Source organism: Styela clava, chromosome 9, assembly GCF_964204865.1.
Source record: "Styela clava chromosome 9, kaStyClav1.hap1.2, whole genome shotgun sequence".
NCBI classification, from domain to species: domain Eukaryota; kingdom Metazoa; phylum Chordata; class Ascidiacea; order Stolidobranchia; family Styelidae; genus Styela; species Styela clava.
In genome coordinates this window covers 10,973,758-10,990,535 of record NC_135258.1, presented here as the reverse complement: position 1 = coordinate 10,990,535, position 16,778 = coordinate 10,973,758, and the positions used below count along the sequence as shown (strand labels likewise).

Genomic DNA, 16,778 nt, shown 5'->3' with positions numbered 1-16,778 from the left:
ATGAAAAAAAACGAATAATGCCAGGCTTTAAAGTTTATTTGCAGAAATTTTGGACGTCAAAGTTGCTCATTACCAGTTAGACCTAAACATAGCTACCCAAACAAATAGAACTCAATGATAATAAAATATCAATAAAGTAGTCAAAAATGGTCAGAATAACGATTGTTGAACTCAAGATATTCTGATAGCAGCCTTGAGGTATACAAGTAAAATCCAACTTCACTAATATCCACATAAAAAAATTTATGCATGAAGGCAATCGGCTATGAACTAACTGTATGTAACAGTACTGAATGAAGGCACTATGCTTCATGGAACATCAAGTAAAGGGTGCCATAATTAGACTAAAATAAAACAAAAACATGAAACAAGCTTTTGTAGACATATCATTTTGACATCAAGACAAATTGTTTTATATCTGGAGGTGAAAATCCATTCGACTCCATACAGATCTTGAAACAAATTTTGATGTTAATGAGTAATTGGCTGCGAAATGCAATCAGGTCAGCAAAGTTGAAAAAGAAATGATATTAAGATTTCTAAGCAAAAATAGTTTCTTCCCTTCGCTTTTTAGTGAGTATAGTCCCAGGTTTATGTTGGGCTTCAGGATGTCTTTCAAGTTCAGATGGGCAAGTAGAGACCGGACTCTCAAGCAATGCTTGTTTCAGGTCATAAAAAACTGCCGAGTCTTCTTGAGTAATAAATGTTATAGCTGTTCCAGTCTTTCCCATTCTCCCTGTACGTCCAATACGATGAGTATAATCTTCAATCGACCTTGCCATATCAAAATTAATAACCAAAGAAACATCAGGAATGTCGATACCACGTCCAGCCACATTTGTGGCAACAAGGATATCTTTACTTCCTTCTTTTAATCCACTCAAAGCGAATTCACGTTGTTCCTGACCTTTACCCCCATGAAGTGTAGTAGCATTGTATCCCATTTTTTCCAATGATCTTGCCAAGACGTCGCAACCTTTTTTCTGATTTACGAATATAATAATAGGTGGTGTGATACCTGCTCCCAAAATTTCCAACAGCTTTCTCCTTTTTGCATTCTCCTTTAACAAATGAACAATTTGTTTTACTTTTTCTATTGGTTTTCCAGCTACTCCAATATTCACAATCGCTGGGCGTCGCAAATAAGTTTTAGCTAACCTTTCAACAATAGGAGGCATAGTTGCAGTGAACATGACAGTCTGTCTAAACTTATGCTTTGATAGAAAATTGCTTCGCATTAGTAAATCATCATCCAACTGCTCTGAATCAGGCTTTTGATTTGTCACTGGCATATGATCAAGAATTTTCTTCACATCAGGTTCAAAACCCATGTCAATCATCCTATCAGCCTCGTCAAGAACAACGTATGTGCATTGGCTCAATACCAGATAGCGGTTTTCCAAGACGTCAATAAGACGACCTGGTGTTGCAATAACAATTTCACATCCCATGCGCAATTTAAAACCTTGGTCCTCCCTTGATAAACCTCCAATGACTGCAACAGTACGCATTCCAAGTTCTTTACCAAATTTTATGGTTTCCTCTTCGATTTGTTGTGCCAGTTCACGAGTCGGAGCTAAAATAATTGCATATGGTCCTTTATCTGCATCTTCTAATCTCTCTATTTTAGGCAGTGATGTTATCCATATCAAGAGGGGGATTAAAAATGCCGCTGTTTTACCAGAACCAGTCTCTGCAACGCCGATAATGTCACGGTTCAACAGGCCGATGGGAATAGCTTGTCGTTGAATCGGAGTTGGATCCTTGTAACCAAGTCCATCAATGATTGCTAGAAGTTCGTCTGGAATATCCTTACATTCTTTCCAAGATCGTAAAGGTGGTGGAATGTTTCCACCCTTAGTAGCTATACTGTAATCCTCACGGAAGATTCTCCAGTCTCTTTCTTGCATTTCCTCTAAAGATTTCTTTGTCCAATGTCTATCATCCCACAATCGTTTCTTCTCCTTTTTCAAAGCATTTACCATCCTTTTCTTTTCTAAATCTTTTTCTTGTTGTGTTCTACGATTCTCCATAAGTTCTCCATAAAATTGTGATTGTGACTTCTTTTGGACTTTAACGTCAATGCCTGCAATAAATCCACGGCCAAACAAATGAACTTCGTGTTTTTCTTTATAAATTGGATTGAAGTCAACAGAAGTGTCATCACCAGCGTCCCAATCAAACACGAATTTTCTGTCGTTGAGACGTCGGACGCGTTTTTTCTTTTTTACAATACCCAGGTATCGATCTTTGATTGATGACAATTCTTTCTCTGCGTCTTTATCGATACGTTTCTTGTCTAGTTCATCGTCATCATCTTTGGCTCTTCGTTCTTTGCGCTCTCTACGTTCTCGATCATATGGATCCTCAAGCATTTTTCTCCCTTCGCTAAATATCTCCCTCTGCTTTTTACGCATCTCATCCATTTGTTTTCGCTTTTCTTCGACTTCTTGTTGCCTTCGGGCGATTGCTGCTGCAGCACGGTCCTCTTTGGTAGTGAATTTTGGCTTGGCAGCAGCATCTTCCTCCGCCTTCTTTTTGGCAAGCATTTCCTCAAGACTGAGAGGTTGAACCTTTGGCTTTTGAATATCTTCTTCCTCTTCAACTACCATTCCATTTTGAGAATCTTGTGACTTTTCCTCTTTTAATTCTTTATCAGTTTTATTATTATCTGAATGACTATACTTGTGAGATTTTCGATCTCTGTCTTTTGATCGAGATCTGGATCTTTTTCTGTCATGTTTCTTACGTTCTCTTGATCGAGAACGCTTTCGTTCTCTTGAGCGTGATCTTTTAGATCGTGATCGATGTTTTTTCTTGTCTCTTTCTCTGGAACGAGATCTGGATCTACCCATATTTATGCTCTGTGAAGATGAAAAACAAAAAAATATAAATCACATTATCTAGAAAGGATGATTGGAACATTAAAGCTGTGAAGCATCAAAATCACTGCAGACCTTTTATTGAAATGACTATGTGGTTAGAAACACAACAACAAGCATAGAAACACAACATTGACTTTTTTCAACTATCTATAACGAAGGGAGATTAATAAGCATTACATTTCGGCAATTAAATTAGTCAGTGGTACACACAACTACTTGATGAATTTAACAAACAAAAAAAGGCACAAACAGTTAGAAAGCAGTATACGCCTAGCACATGAATAATTTCTATTTAGATATTGCCATATTGGGTGTGAATTTGAAACAATCTCATGGAAATGAAGTAATGCACTGTCAAAACTTAGATTCAGAAAATGAAAATCCTTTTAGATGTAAATCACTTCTTCTAACCATAGTTTTTGCTTATAAATTATACCATATAGAGCCAAGAGAGCCATGGGAACAAAAAATCACTTCATTTTTTACCATGTACATCAGAATATCTGCTTTTTAGTCAAATATCTTTAATAACACTAATAAAAAGGCAGTTATATGTTACCACACAAACCATAATCATCCAAAGTATTGTGGACACAAAAATGCCATTGCATAAAGAGTGCGACCTGGCTACCACCAGTCAAACTATTACTTCACCAAGTATAGAATGATATAGGGAATAATCATGCATATGATATATGAAATTGCCTACATTAGATAATTTCTCATATACACTGATGTCATATCTCATATAAAAAGAGGAAATCATGTGAAATTGGACACAAATTCAATAAAATTCTAATTAAACCAAAACATTGAAATATGCACGACTCGATTCTTTAAAAGGTTTATGACAGCTTTATGGTATTTCAAATCAGCACATTACGGTACTTTGTAATGAATGGTTTATTTTCTACAAATTCGTACTTTAGAATAATTAAATTCATTAAGAATGTTACTGGACATCTGAAACAGAAAACGAAACTATCAGGGTCATTTCCTTCTCCAAAAAAACCATTGGACAGTTTATGGTAGCTACTGCAAATTTTAGAGAAAATGAAATAATATCTAAAACTGATAGTGATGTATTTTAAAAAGCAAGTAAATCCATTTCAATTTGTTTTTGTCTTTGTGCTTCAGCTCTCCATTTTTGTGCTGCAACCCTATCTCTTTCTTCATCCTCTTGATTTTTTACTCTAGCGTATTCTTCAGTTAATGGATCGGATTCTCTATTCCTACAAAACTGTAGTTTTTGTTCTATTGCCATAGCAACAGATTCAGATGGTGGTTTAACACATTTCTTAATAATGGATCGAATTTTTTTAACACTTTTGACTGTATCATCCAACACGTTTTGCGGTTGGCCTTTCAATAAATGTTCCGTGACGTAAGCATCTAAATTTATACCCTGTTTTGATCCTACGGAAAGCAACGATGCCAATGCAATTTGTGAAGGAGTAAAAAGCAACTGGGCGTCCGTAAAAAAGGATGTATATAGGTAATCCCTTGCAGGTTTTCGAAGCATGTCAATCTTATCAATATTTCTTCCTGCATATCTAGTTTTTACATCAATAATAAACCCTTCGAATGGTCTTAATGGATTATGAACTGTGAGGTGAAAATTGAGTTCTTTGATTAAAATAAGTTCAATAGAAAGTATTGCATCTCCATATTTACGAGCATAATCTTCGCCATGATCTCTCGCTTCTCCTTTTAACAAATGATGAACATTCCATACAAACTGATCCATTGAAATATTAAATTCGTCAGTTTTACAAGAAAGCCATATCGCAGCTAACATCATAAGTTTTGGATTATAATCCATAACAGAATACCGAAGGTAAAGTCGTTTCATGTACTGGCATGCTGTTCCAATGCTAGTAAGAGGGATTTGAGGATTAAAATGTCTACAGAATTCTTTTATTAGTTTGTCATCATACCATCGCAGTAATTGTCTTTCCTCGTTTACTGTAAGAAAGAAACTATCATCATTAATATCATGTTCAGGACTTTTTTCCACATAACATTGTCTGTAAACTCGATTCACTTGCTCTCGTGCTTTTGATATTTCTGAATCATTTTTAAACGTCCAATATTTCCGCTGAGTACTTGAATGATACATTCCCAGTTTTAAGTAATTAATGCATTATAAGAACTAATTTAATTGTTAAAAGAGTTTATAATCTGTAAAATAAAATTAATAAACAATTTGCACTATTATAATATAGGAATTACGGTAATATTAACGCAAACAAAAAAGAAGGGGAAAAGTTTTACTCAACCTTTTTTCGACATGGCCATATGTACTAACGTCAATATTGTTAAACCCAGTAATATTTGCAAATAACCTGACAAAAATTTTATTTTTTGAATTTCCAATATCATCTTCGCAACGAAGAATTTTGAAAGTTTTCCCACATTCCCATTCGAAGTTATTTGTTGCTATGCAGTGCGTACGACCCTTAGAAACGCCTTCCCAATTTATTGTAGCGTGTATATTGTAATGGAATGGTTCAAGTACAGCTCCAACATCTTTATTAGTAATTTTGATATAAATGAAGTCTTCATCAATGGTTATTTGATAGCAAGAATCATTCGTATTAGTATCATCAACTTCTAATGAAAGATAAGAAGCAAGCTGCGACAAAGCTTTAAGCATACTTGTTAATTGTTTTGATTTATTTAATAATTCATCATTCTGGCTACAAAGAGATGGTAGATCACTCAATAGTTTTGAAATAGAATCATGTGATGTTTCGAATGAATACTCCTGTAAAAGGTATTTGGCATTGACCACTACAATAGAAAAATTGTCTTCGTATTCTTGAAAAGTCCATACAGTATCAAATTGTTTTATACCAACTTGCTGTTCATCAAAGAAATATGTACAGGTGGCGGACATATTTACACCCCGTGTAAAATCAGATATATTTTGAAGAAAAACTTGGGAAAATGATAATAAATTATTTTTTTCTAATATGAAGGATTTAATACTGCTGGATAAATTTAACCAGCAAATATGAAATTCATTGTCCTTAGATACTTGAGAAGCACAGGAGTGAAGCACACATACAGTTTTTTCGTATCCGACGAGCATTAGACCCGGTTTTGAAGTGGATTCATCATTATCATTTTTACAACAATCGTTGGAGCCATGCTCAAAATTCGAGCTCAACACTACTGGGCATACTGCTGCACATGATTCTGATAAATTACAAAGACGATGTAATTGTTTTTGTGAGCTGCCATAAACAGCAAGACTGCAAAACCAAACATCACCCCCAGGGTAAAAAATACAAACAACTGGTGAAGTTTTAAAACTAACTCCAAATAAAGACATAAACAGATAAGAATCCAAATGTTGGATATTATTGAGTGAATTAAAATATGGAATAAAAGGATTTTCATCTGTATTGAATAAGACAATATTCAGACATGAATCATTGACTTGAATAGAAGGCATGATGGAAATAGACTGAAACGAATGAAAATCTTTTTCGGTAGAACTCGAATTGTCACCATTTTTCAACTCTGACAAAGCATTGTGGAGTATGTTTGGGTTAAATAATATCATTTTAAATTCTTTTTTAGCAGTTTTACCAATTATAAGTATATTTCCTCCACTACATACAACATCGAATATATACATCCCTTTATATTTATATACAGAAGTCATTCTCTTGATGACAGCTTCGCCGTAACTAGCATCTTCCTTTTTCAACATAGATAACGCTTCCTTAGTTGTCGGAAGCAGTATTATGAAAATAGAACCTTTGCAAGTTCCACATAATAGTGCTTTTCCAGCGGTATTAGTTTCATTTGTAGGAATATTGATAATCGTTCCACATGTTATTTCTTCTGGTAAACGGAATGTTTTTATCTTCCTTGAATCCGCGTATAACAAAATATAACGATATCCAAATGATAGAATTGTTACTCTTGTGGCACGAATGGTGTAATAAATCAAAATCTTTTTCTGATTAAGCTTGGGGAAGCAATCTATGATAGTTATCTTCTTCTCCATTTCACTTCTACAACAGGTTATAAAACAAGAACATCTTGTAGTCTAATTTCACAACATAAAATTTTTTGTTACTGCTGTATTGGTTGGTATACCTGCACTGCACAGAACTTTTGACTATAAAGAAGGCTGAAACAGGATATGATTTACAAATGAATCCCGGCGGATCGGTAAGTCATTAAGACAGGTCAATCATAATGGCTAACCACAGCTTCTCGTTCGGTTACCAGTTTATGTCGGGTATGGGATTAGCGACAAGTAGTTCAGAAATCCTCTCGCACATAATTGAACCTGGGAACCCACGCAGGGTAATCAGAAGTATGGTGGCGAGCATATTATTTAAGCACCACGCTGCCAAGCATATCTGCATATAGACATAGAAGATCAAAACCAAGGCGCGGCGGTGTGGCTCATCATGCTAAGCGTTAGGAATACGCTCGCCACCGCACCTCTAATTACTCTGCGTGGGTTCGCACGTTCGAATCCCATGCAGGATGGTTATGTGCGATAGGATTGCTGGACTCCTCGCCGTCATAGGGTGGTTCACGTAACCGCTGGTCGGTTACGGCTTCCTCCACCATCAAGTCCCGACATGGAATGGTAACCGGACAAGAGGCCATGGTTCGCCATATGGATATGCCGTCGTATCGGCTTTCCTCTCCCACGGGATAAATATGTAAATCCTATTCTAACCAAACCAAGTCTATTTGCAATACCTACAATAAAATGAACCATACTTCAGTACCATGTGGCTATCATTTCAATTTAGCTTTTAACTTGAGTCAAATTCAGTGGCTTATTGCTATGACCTACTAACCTCAAATCTATTCTGATAAACAGGAAAATTTGGTTAAATAGCAGCACTGCACATGTCCCACATGCTTCAGTGCTTTGATCGCAAACGGTGGTTAACGTTGGCCGGGATGCAGCATCCGTATTTTAATAATACAGAGCCGCCGTTTACTCATTCCGAGGGAATGGCAAAATCGAAATATTTTTTTTTTTTTTTTAAGGTCCACGTTGTGGATTCATAACAGTTTTGTAAAAATAAATAAATGATGAAAAAATAATAATCATAGAACATAGTTACATATAATAAACAAATATATTCGTAAACATCATCCAGTATTATCCAGCAATTCATATTATCGAAATATTACACATAAACAAACATCGCACCTAGGCTACAACACTCTGACACTGCAAAACTCAGCCAACAATGGTCATTATTGAGAGGGATCAGAACGTTTCGTTTTCGTTCAAGTGCAGTTTTAAGTATTCTATGGCGTCTGCAGCTGCCGCAAAACCATGGCGGTATTTCCATACCATGGCCGCTACGGCCAAACCTATGGCGACTGACTTTTTAGCTGCCACAATCAATCAATCAATCAATTTTATTCGGTCACTCTGATACAAACAAAACACAAAACAACAACAAAGGGACAAACAAAATACAGAGGACCTGGAGGACGGGCATAACTTAATAAAAAAGTTAAATACGTACAAGTACGTGCCCGTCCCCCCAAAACCAATGTCGAGCTGCCGTTACCGCGGCAGCAAATTGAAAACCAATGGCAGGTAAAATTTTGCTGCCGTAACCGCGGCAGGTGGGCCGTAAGGACAGGGCTGTCCCTCAGGGTGACAAATATTGGGTAAGTTGGAACGTTTTTCTTATGGATACAGTCTTGATGGATTTGGGGTTAGGGTTTAAGTAGATATAATTCCGCATGATCAATTAGAATTTGGTACATTAGTTTGTGAATATACCGTTAATACTGATTACTGAATACAGAATAGCGCTATAAAACCATGGCAAGAGCTGCCGCGGTTCGTTCGTGGCAGGAGCTGCCATGAAGTGGTAAGAACTGCGCCTTTTTTCATTGCTGATCGGTAACATTTTTATACCCTTCGGAGTCGCGGAGCCGGAGCCGGATTTTGACTAATAAAACTAGGGAGTCGGTATTTTCAACAAGAAATAAAAAGTCTCTCACAAGCGTTATGAGTATTCATTGGTAAAATACCTGTATATTATATAGGTATTTTCGGAATATATTATTCTCAGCTTCAAATTTTAGGTCAATCTTTGGCTGGGATAAAACCAACGACTAACATACCGGATAAAATCGAACCTTCGACTCGACACTTTTATATAAACGTGTTATTTGTATGTTCGACTCTCACAATCTATATTGGCCTAAACCAGGGGTCGGCAACCTTTTGTCGCTCGCGGGCCAAAATTAAGGTTGCAAGTCATTGGCGGGCCGCACTTATTTTTAGAAAGTTTAAAAACCTAACGGATGGTACTTCTTAAAATAAAAATCAAGCAGTGATACATCTCTCGAATAGAATATAGTTTTATTTCCTCATTGCATCTCATAAAATTCCATTTCAATAATTTCAGCGCCATTGAACCCTTTGCACTTAGCATCAACTTTTCTGCGTTTTGTTGCCATTTGCCTAATTATAATTAAATTATATGCTCATTAAACGAGTAATTGTGAATTATATAATTGTTAGGTTATAATATAATTTAGTCTAAAGAATATATTCGTCAAAGCGGATGTTTTGTTACTATAATTTAGTGAAGCGTCGCGGGCCGGATCCGGCCCGCGGGCCTTAGGTTACCGACCCCTGGCCTAAGTAGTAAAATCGGAAAATGTGAAGTTACAAAATCACAGCTAAGGGGTCGTTGTCTTTAGAGGTGTCCCACTTTGATGTCACAAAAATATGGTAACCCTAATTATAAACGGATGTTTTGTTACTATAATTTAGTGAAGCGTCGCGGGCCGGATTATAGTGCTCCGCGGGCCGGATCCGGCCCGCGAGCCGTAGGTTACCGACCCCTGATCTAGGGCCTCATGTAAGCCACGTTGTAAGAATTTTGACCCGGTTTTTAAAAGTTTAAAAGACAGTCGCGCAAGCAGTCAATTTTGAGCGGATTTTTTCGATTCGGTACAACAACACGACGAAAATTTCCCATAAGATCCATTGTTTCGCGTTTCCCAAATATGGCACAAGATGGCGTCCATTGTCAGAGCGTTGCCTCGCTTATATCATATATACGCTTTGGGCCTAGATATTCGAACAGAAGAGTGCTGTATAATTTAGCAGCAACCTGAAATCCTCCCAAATATTATAGTCGGAAGAGTACACATTTGCATGAACTTTATTCAATTGGAAGAGGTGCAGACTGAAAATTGTGGCAAATGACAAAATCAATTATTGACAATTGTATTAGTTTATCACATACTCAAGCATTATAATTACCAGAATACGTGACAAATGTATGCAATCTTTAATTAAGACACTTCTCCAATATGACCTTCTTATATTAAACAGAACTATATATTAATCCTGATTGGAAAAGTATAATCCCCCAAAGAAAAGATAGGCTATTTTTACCATAGAATTATTCAAAATATTCTACAAATTTCATATGGAACCCAACTGTGGGAATGTGAACACATATCCACTTGCAACATTTTCATTAAGAATCCGTCAATAGCAACGAAAAAATATAGGAATTGCTACATAAGTATTTTAAGTTGATTAGCAAAATAAGGCAAAAATTATTGTATATACAGTAGAGACAAGAAAATGGATTTGCAAGAAAAAGCAGACACAAGAAAGACATCAAAAGAATATATAAAGACAAGGATCCAGGGGAGAATACTGATGAAAACATAGCGTGTGTGTGAAAACATAGCGTTTGTACTCAGATTTGCAAGAAAGAGCAGACACAAGAAAGACATCAAAAGCACATATAAAGACAAAGGATTCAGAGGAGAATACCGATGAAGACATAGCATGTGTGGTCTATTATGTAAAAACGTTGATACGGTCATCATCTATCCTCATGTTTAAATCTGTTTCATCTGTGGCGGAGAATATCCTATATAAATAAAAATGAATAATTCAGGGCTAAAGACATATGCACATATAGTTTATATAGAATACGATATATCAAAAAATAATATGTGAAAATTCTAACAAAATTGATCAAATTATATAACCAACAATGAAATAATCACAAGAAAAAATTCAGTTTAAACCATGGTTTTTCAAACTAGGCCCTTGAAACCCCTTAGCCCCTGGGGGTCACAGCACTGTTCTATTTGAGGCGACGGGCAACAGCCTTCACTAATCACTAGATACCATTTGCAAACAATATTAATTTAAAGTAAATTGGTGGTAATTTGGTTAATTCTTTAGGCTTTATTTTTTATTATTCTTTCGCTTTCGTCTGTTGGCTTTTTATTATCAAACATAGGGAATAAATAAACTGATTTCGATCGAAAAACAGCGGGTCATGAATCATGAAAATTTGAGAAACCTCCTAACTTGAAATCAAAATATTTACAACACAGTCAGCAATCGAGGATCACAAAAATCAACAAACCATAGTTAGGGTTACAAACATACCTGGTGCCAATCCCATTGTCATCTGAGACGGATTTTGTGGAAGAATTCCAATTACTTGATTACCTTGTACAAGGTATATTGGCTGCATGTTGGTCTGAGGAAATTCTGGCAATGGTGGAACATCACCTGAAAAACGATTGAATCAAGTTGTAGAAAATTATGAGTTGACTGACTGATATGACTACCAAACAGTACTAATCTAATAATCTAATGGATACAAAGTGAATCTATGTATACTTTTGCTGCAAAATTTTGCCATCGAAATAGGTTCTTTCTGCACCTTTTAAACCAGCCAATTTCAAACTCTCAGTTAAGTATCGATGGAAGATGGAAAAGGTCACGGTAAGGATATTATTACTTTTACTTCCCGTCGGATTGGGCTTGATATATTACCCCAAATTTATCAAGTTCTTAAAATAAACAGACGCACACCTTCATAGGATATTCGGTACATTAATTCAAAAAAAATTCTCGTATTTGCCTAAGTAACAACAAAAATGCCACGGAAAATCCAATGAAATGAACATTTTTTTTCGAATTATTACCTTGCAGATCATTTCCACCAAGCTGGCTTGTTGAAGACATCATAATTGGGTTGGAAAGAGGCTGGTATTGTACATTTTGCTAAAAATAATACTTAAAATTAATCCCAGTATTATCCACACAAACTCATGCTGCATATAACTTGAGTCTCGCCTGGCAGTTACGTTCCATTAAAACTAGATATAAGATGTATTTACAAGCTAAGCTCTATAATAAAGTATATTTTGAATAAATGTTTGTGACATACTTTGTAAAAAATGCATCTGAATGAAGTAATAGTGAATAGGTGGTAAAGGTAACACTAATTAACGGCTAGAAAATGACAATCAATAACAATTTGATAATCTATTAACAAGCTTAGTATTAAAAATGATAAACATTATTGTAAGGCTTTAAATACATCCAAAAGCTGGCATCATTATTAAACATCTTATTTAAAGACTTTTTCACAATGTACCACTTGTTTACAGTAACAAATTATCGTTGTATCATACCCCAAATGATGGACATTTCTTCCTTCCATCACAACATACAGCTCGACATCCAAATCCAAAAGTAATCCAAGATACAACGAAACTTGCAAAGCAGAATAAACCAGTGCATGCATTCAATATGTACAACACAGTTGGGTAGCTATTGATTTGATTCTGAACACAAGTCATTCGAATTTAGTAATGCAAAATTTTTTTTTTATTTTCAAGTTTAAGATGGATATTCTAACATAAGCAATAGGGGAAAGTGAAATCTCAATTAATGAAGTTAAACTGTGCAAGTAAATTCCAGAAAATACCAAAAAAATTATTGCATAAATCAAGGTTTCCTAAACAGGGCCTCTAGCGTCCTAATGAGGAAGGCCACGAAGTGATACTCTCTTCTCTGGTAGTAACTTGACTGCACAGAAAACTCAAATCAGAAGCAAATACAGGATAAACCTTCAAAATACTGCATCACCATAAAAATACTTGGTAATTGCAATTCCATAAGTACAATTCGAAATCCTCTAAATGAAAAGCAACAAGTACTAAAATAGTCTTACATAGTCTTTATCGAACATGGAAAAGACAGCGACAGTTATTGCTCCACTTGCAACCAGAATATTGAGAATACTTAGAATCATCATGACGGCAATCTTGAATTATGAAAAATAACATATTAAAGATTAAGTCAATCAGAATAGAAAAAATGAAACCAGGGGTTATATTCACTAACACAGACAGTCCCCAAACTTGTAATAAAACTAAAATAAGGAAAATCGGAATAAAATTATGGCCTAACCCGGTACACATACTACAGGAGTACCCAATTTTCTGCTCATGATAATCAGTAATATATCTACATTATTCACACTCTAGTACCGTAAGTCTTCTTGAATTTTATTCCATTTATAATGCATGGTATATATAATAGATCCATTTCAAGGTTAAAAAAACTTTACCCAATGGGTTTAGAATTCTATGGAAGCCTATATTAAACCTATCAATTAGTATGTCGTTGTATGCATTCCAATTAAAATGGCATTATTGAGTAGTATATAAAAGGATTTATAATATTATTGCATGATTTTATTTTATCAAAGACAATTCTTGCAGGTTACATAACAGTTCAAAACTCACAAAGCATGTTGTCTTTCTCTTTGCGGCCAATATTCCAATTATTCCACTTGCTATAAACTGAAACAAAAGTATTCACTTCATACAAAGTTATAGTTATAATAACAAGTTTATTAGAAAAATCACAGTATGTCCTTACTGACAATGTATGCCAGAACTTTAGATAGATATGTTGATCTCCAGAATATAGATATTAAAAATATCACAGTTTTATGGTAAACACTTGGTATATGTGATGTGACTATGATCCAAATATTTTGAACATAGAGGCAATGCGCTAATTAGAATAGGATTCACATATTCATCCTGGAGAGAGGAAAGCCGATAAGACAGCTTTATCACAGAGCGAACCACTGCCTCTCCTCAAGTTACCAGTCCATGTCGGGTATGGAATTAGTTATCCAGTTTTTTGTTTTCAGACGCATGAACTTGATGGTGAAGGAAGCTGTAATCGACCAAGCGAGCTGACTTATATCCAACTATTTATTCATTTTTTACAACATGTACTACTAATGGATACACTGTTCATATTCAAACTTTAAAATACACAAATTTTAACTTGAAGCTCTTAATAATCTCTTACCATAAATCAATTTAAAAATATATATACGCTGAAAAAGATAGATTTATTATTTGTATTAGAAATGTTTTAGAAATTTATAAATATTTAAATTAACTTACCATAAGACCTGACCAAATTCCAGGAGATGAATATGTGGCATAGTAGTTACACATGTGCACATAAGGAGCTGGGGTGGTCTCATGATTTCTGCGTGTATCATATTCATCATAATAGTAATTTCTGTATTTGCATACAGATCCCAACGCAATCGTCAAAGACGTGATTCCCATACCAATACAGATAACGCCAATCAAAATAATTGCAACCTGAAAATTATATTTATTAATGATAGGTGTCTTAAGTGTTATCAGTATACTAAATTTTAGAATGAATGCAATCTCATATTTAAGAAGTGGAAAATTGTAAATAAATGCAAATCTGAATCTGTCTGTATGAAGCACATCATATAAATGTAAAATTAATCCATATAAAATGGTCGCCCAATATTTTCAGCAAAATACGCCAAACGAAACATGAATTCTCAAAATGTTAATTTATTCATCGAAATATAAAACTTACGCCCAATCCTTTGACAGGTCCATGATAAAAACCAGGCCGAGATTTACTTTGATTTTCTTCCTCCATGTCTAATGATAATTTTCAAGATATGATGTACTTATTTCAAAATATTATTTATTATCATGAATATCTGCAAGAAAGAATTGTCAACGTTTATTGTACTACTGGCGGTATATTAAAAAATATGAACTCATGTATACAAAAAAAACTTTCCGCTCATAGAATACGAAAATAGATTTAAATAAAAGCATAGAGTCTATAACTTAATGAAAAATCAATATTACTGGGGACTAAAGTTTATTTATAACCTACAAAGCCTGTAGTTATTACCTGAAACCACCCCCTTTTTTATTATTCATTTGATTTTTGATAAAATTAACTATAGATTTTAAAATAATTCTAAAAATGAAACCTGTCACAAATTGTACTAAAGTATTTTTAATAGGATTTTTCGAAACCTGACGTTTTTGTACGCTTCTAAATAAATCAGCATTATTCAGTGATTTTTCAAATTCTGAAACTATATTTCGAAACATTTCTTCTGCCTGTTCAGGTGTAATATTTCCTTGATAATGAAACTGATTATTTTTAGACCACGATGAGTGGCCATGTTGATTATTAAAACCATGAAAAGGTGACTCATGTTGTTGTCTATTTTCGCCTGAGCTCGATCCAAATAAATCATATTGTTTGCGTTTCTCACGATCTCCGAGCACACTGTACGCTTCAGCGATTTCTTGAAATTTGTTTGAAGAGCCTTTATTATGAGGGCTGACGTCTGGATGGTACTTTTTTGCGAGAGAAAAATAAGCAGTCTTTATTTGATCTCCTGTCGCATTTCTTCGTAATCCCAATACATCGTAATAATTTCTTGCTGATGCAATATGAGAAGTCATAAAGCTGCGCGTGTTTGCTTTTATATGTTTTCCAGTCATAAACATGCTCCTATCTTTCATATGAAAGGCACATGTACGGCAGATATTACTGCCAAACAACCGTCCAATCATTCTATATATATATTCTATATTATATTATTACGGTAAATCTGAAACTGAAAGCAAAACAAATTAACATGTTGAATTTTATCAGGGTGGTGTAGGAATAAATAGTCAATTACAAACTGAACATGCTCAATAATATTCCTTTCTCAGAATATCGCAGTACTGACCGGTTATCATAGGTAAACGGTAAATCAAATACATCATAAACCACACATGGTACAATATGAAATAAATCGATGATTTGAAGATCATTCCATGAAGTATTCAGGATATCAGAAGGTACTGTCACTCTGTCAGCATTAATAAAACATAAATTTTCCACAAAGAACATCACCAATGTCTTCAACATGGAGTTGATAACCTGATATGTTGGTTCAAGATTTTTCAATGGACAACAGCAGAAATGAAATATAAAGAAAGTACATTTCCAGTTCATCGAATAATAATTAACCCAATATTGTTCAGCTTTTCATATCAAACGAACGAAGAGCACTATCGTAGTTTGAAGTATGCAATCGGTTTTATAGTAAAATAACTTAATACAAAAAATAGCGATTAGGAATATCAAAATGGCCCTGGTTTAAAACAAAGACCAAAACATAATTATTCCAGTAAGTAATCACATTTTTTTTACTTCCTCATAGCAAGGACAAAGATGGAGGTAAATCATAGTAATATTCAGAACAGACTACAATAAGTAGCCAAGAAGCTTTAGAATTCATAAAACTCTTTCCAGTTGCTTCTCTAAAATGTTTTTCAGCTCATGTAAAGTAACTTTTGATGGATTTTTGAGGGCAAAATTGCAAAGTAATGGTTTATGAATGCCAGGAACTCCAATTTTCTTTGCATTTTTATTTGTCTTTTCAACAAATAAGCTTGCTACAGCTCTTGCAAATACATGATACATTTCTCTGTCGTCACCCAAAAGAACTTTAGTAGTAAAAGTCGGCATGCTCGATACTTTTTTGTCTAACATTGATTCATTTAATGCCACGTGTATCATCGTACCGAACTTTTTATATTGGGTTACAAGTAGAAAATTATGATCACTAAAAGAAGCCGTTAAAACATCAGTCATATGTCCATCAATCTCTCCTAAATATGATTCACTCAGAAGTGGGTCTTTTGTATTTCCATCCATTTTCTTATCAATATTGT

The 16,778-nt window shown here is 34.7% G+C and overlaps 4 protein-coding genes across 5 annotated transcripts; all 4 read right to left on the bottom strand.

Moving 5' to 3' along the window:
• Positions 1–20: 20 nt before the first annotated feature.
• On the bottom strand, positions 21–2,855 carry LOC120339607 (putative ATP-dependent RNA helicase DDX23). The gene has a single exon (XM_039407769.2). It carries the CDS (start codon positions 2,853–2,855, stop codon positions 540–542), a length of 2,316 nt encoding a protein of 771 aa, XP_039263703.2. The 3' UTR covers positions 21–539.
• An 8-nt stretch (positions 2,856–2,863) lies between these two features.
• Positions 2,864–5,085, bottom strand: LOC120339609 (cyclin-H-like). The gene has a single exon (XM_039407771.2). It carries the CDS (start codon positions 5,002–5,004, stop codon positions 3,973–3,975), a length of 1,032 nt encoding a protein of 343 aa, XP_039263705.2. The 5' UTR covers positions 5,005–5,085; the 3' UTR covers positions 2,864–3,972.
• Positions 5,086–10,051: 4,966 nt separating this feature from the next.
• On the bottom strand, positions 10,052–14,754 carry LOC120338890 (uncharacterized). Of its 2 annotated transcripts, XM_039406877.2 has the most exons (8): positions 14,620–14,754; positions 14,160–14,366; positions 13,482–13,538; positions 12,905–12,997; positions 12,363–12,515; positions 11,871–11,949; positions 11,326–11,451; positions 10,052–10,795 (listed from the first exon to the last, which is right to left on the bottom strand). In XM_039406877.2, exons 1-8 carry the CDS (start codon positions 14,683–14,685, stop codon positions 10,764–10,766), a joined length of 813 nt encoding a protein of 270 aa, XP_039262811.2. In that variant the 5' UTR covers positions 14,686–14,754; the 3' UTR covers positions 10,052–10,763. The 2 variants fall into 2 exon arrangements, with proteins under 2 accessions (XP_039262811.2, XP_077971959.1); XM_078115833.1 differs by lacking the exon at positions 12,363–12,515.
• A 916-nt stretch (positions 14,755–15,670) lies between these two features.
• LOC120338892 (proteasome assembly chaperone 3-like) lies at positions 15,671–16,761 on the bottom strand. The gene has a single exon (XM_039406878.2). It carries the CDS (start codon positions 16,759–16,761, stop codon positions 16,339–16,341), a length of 423 nt encoding a protein of 140 aa, XP_039262812.2. The 3' UTR covers positions 15,671–16,338.
• Positions 16,762–16,778: the final 17 nt, after the last annotated feature.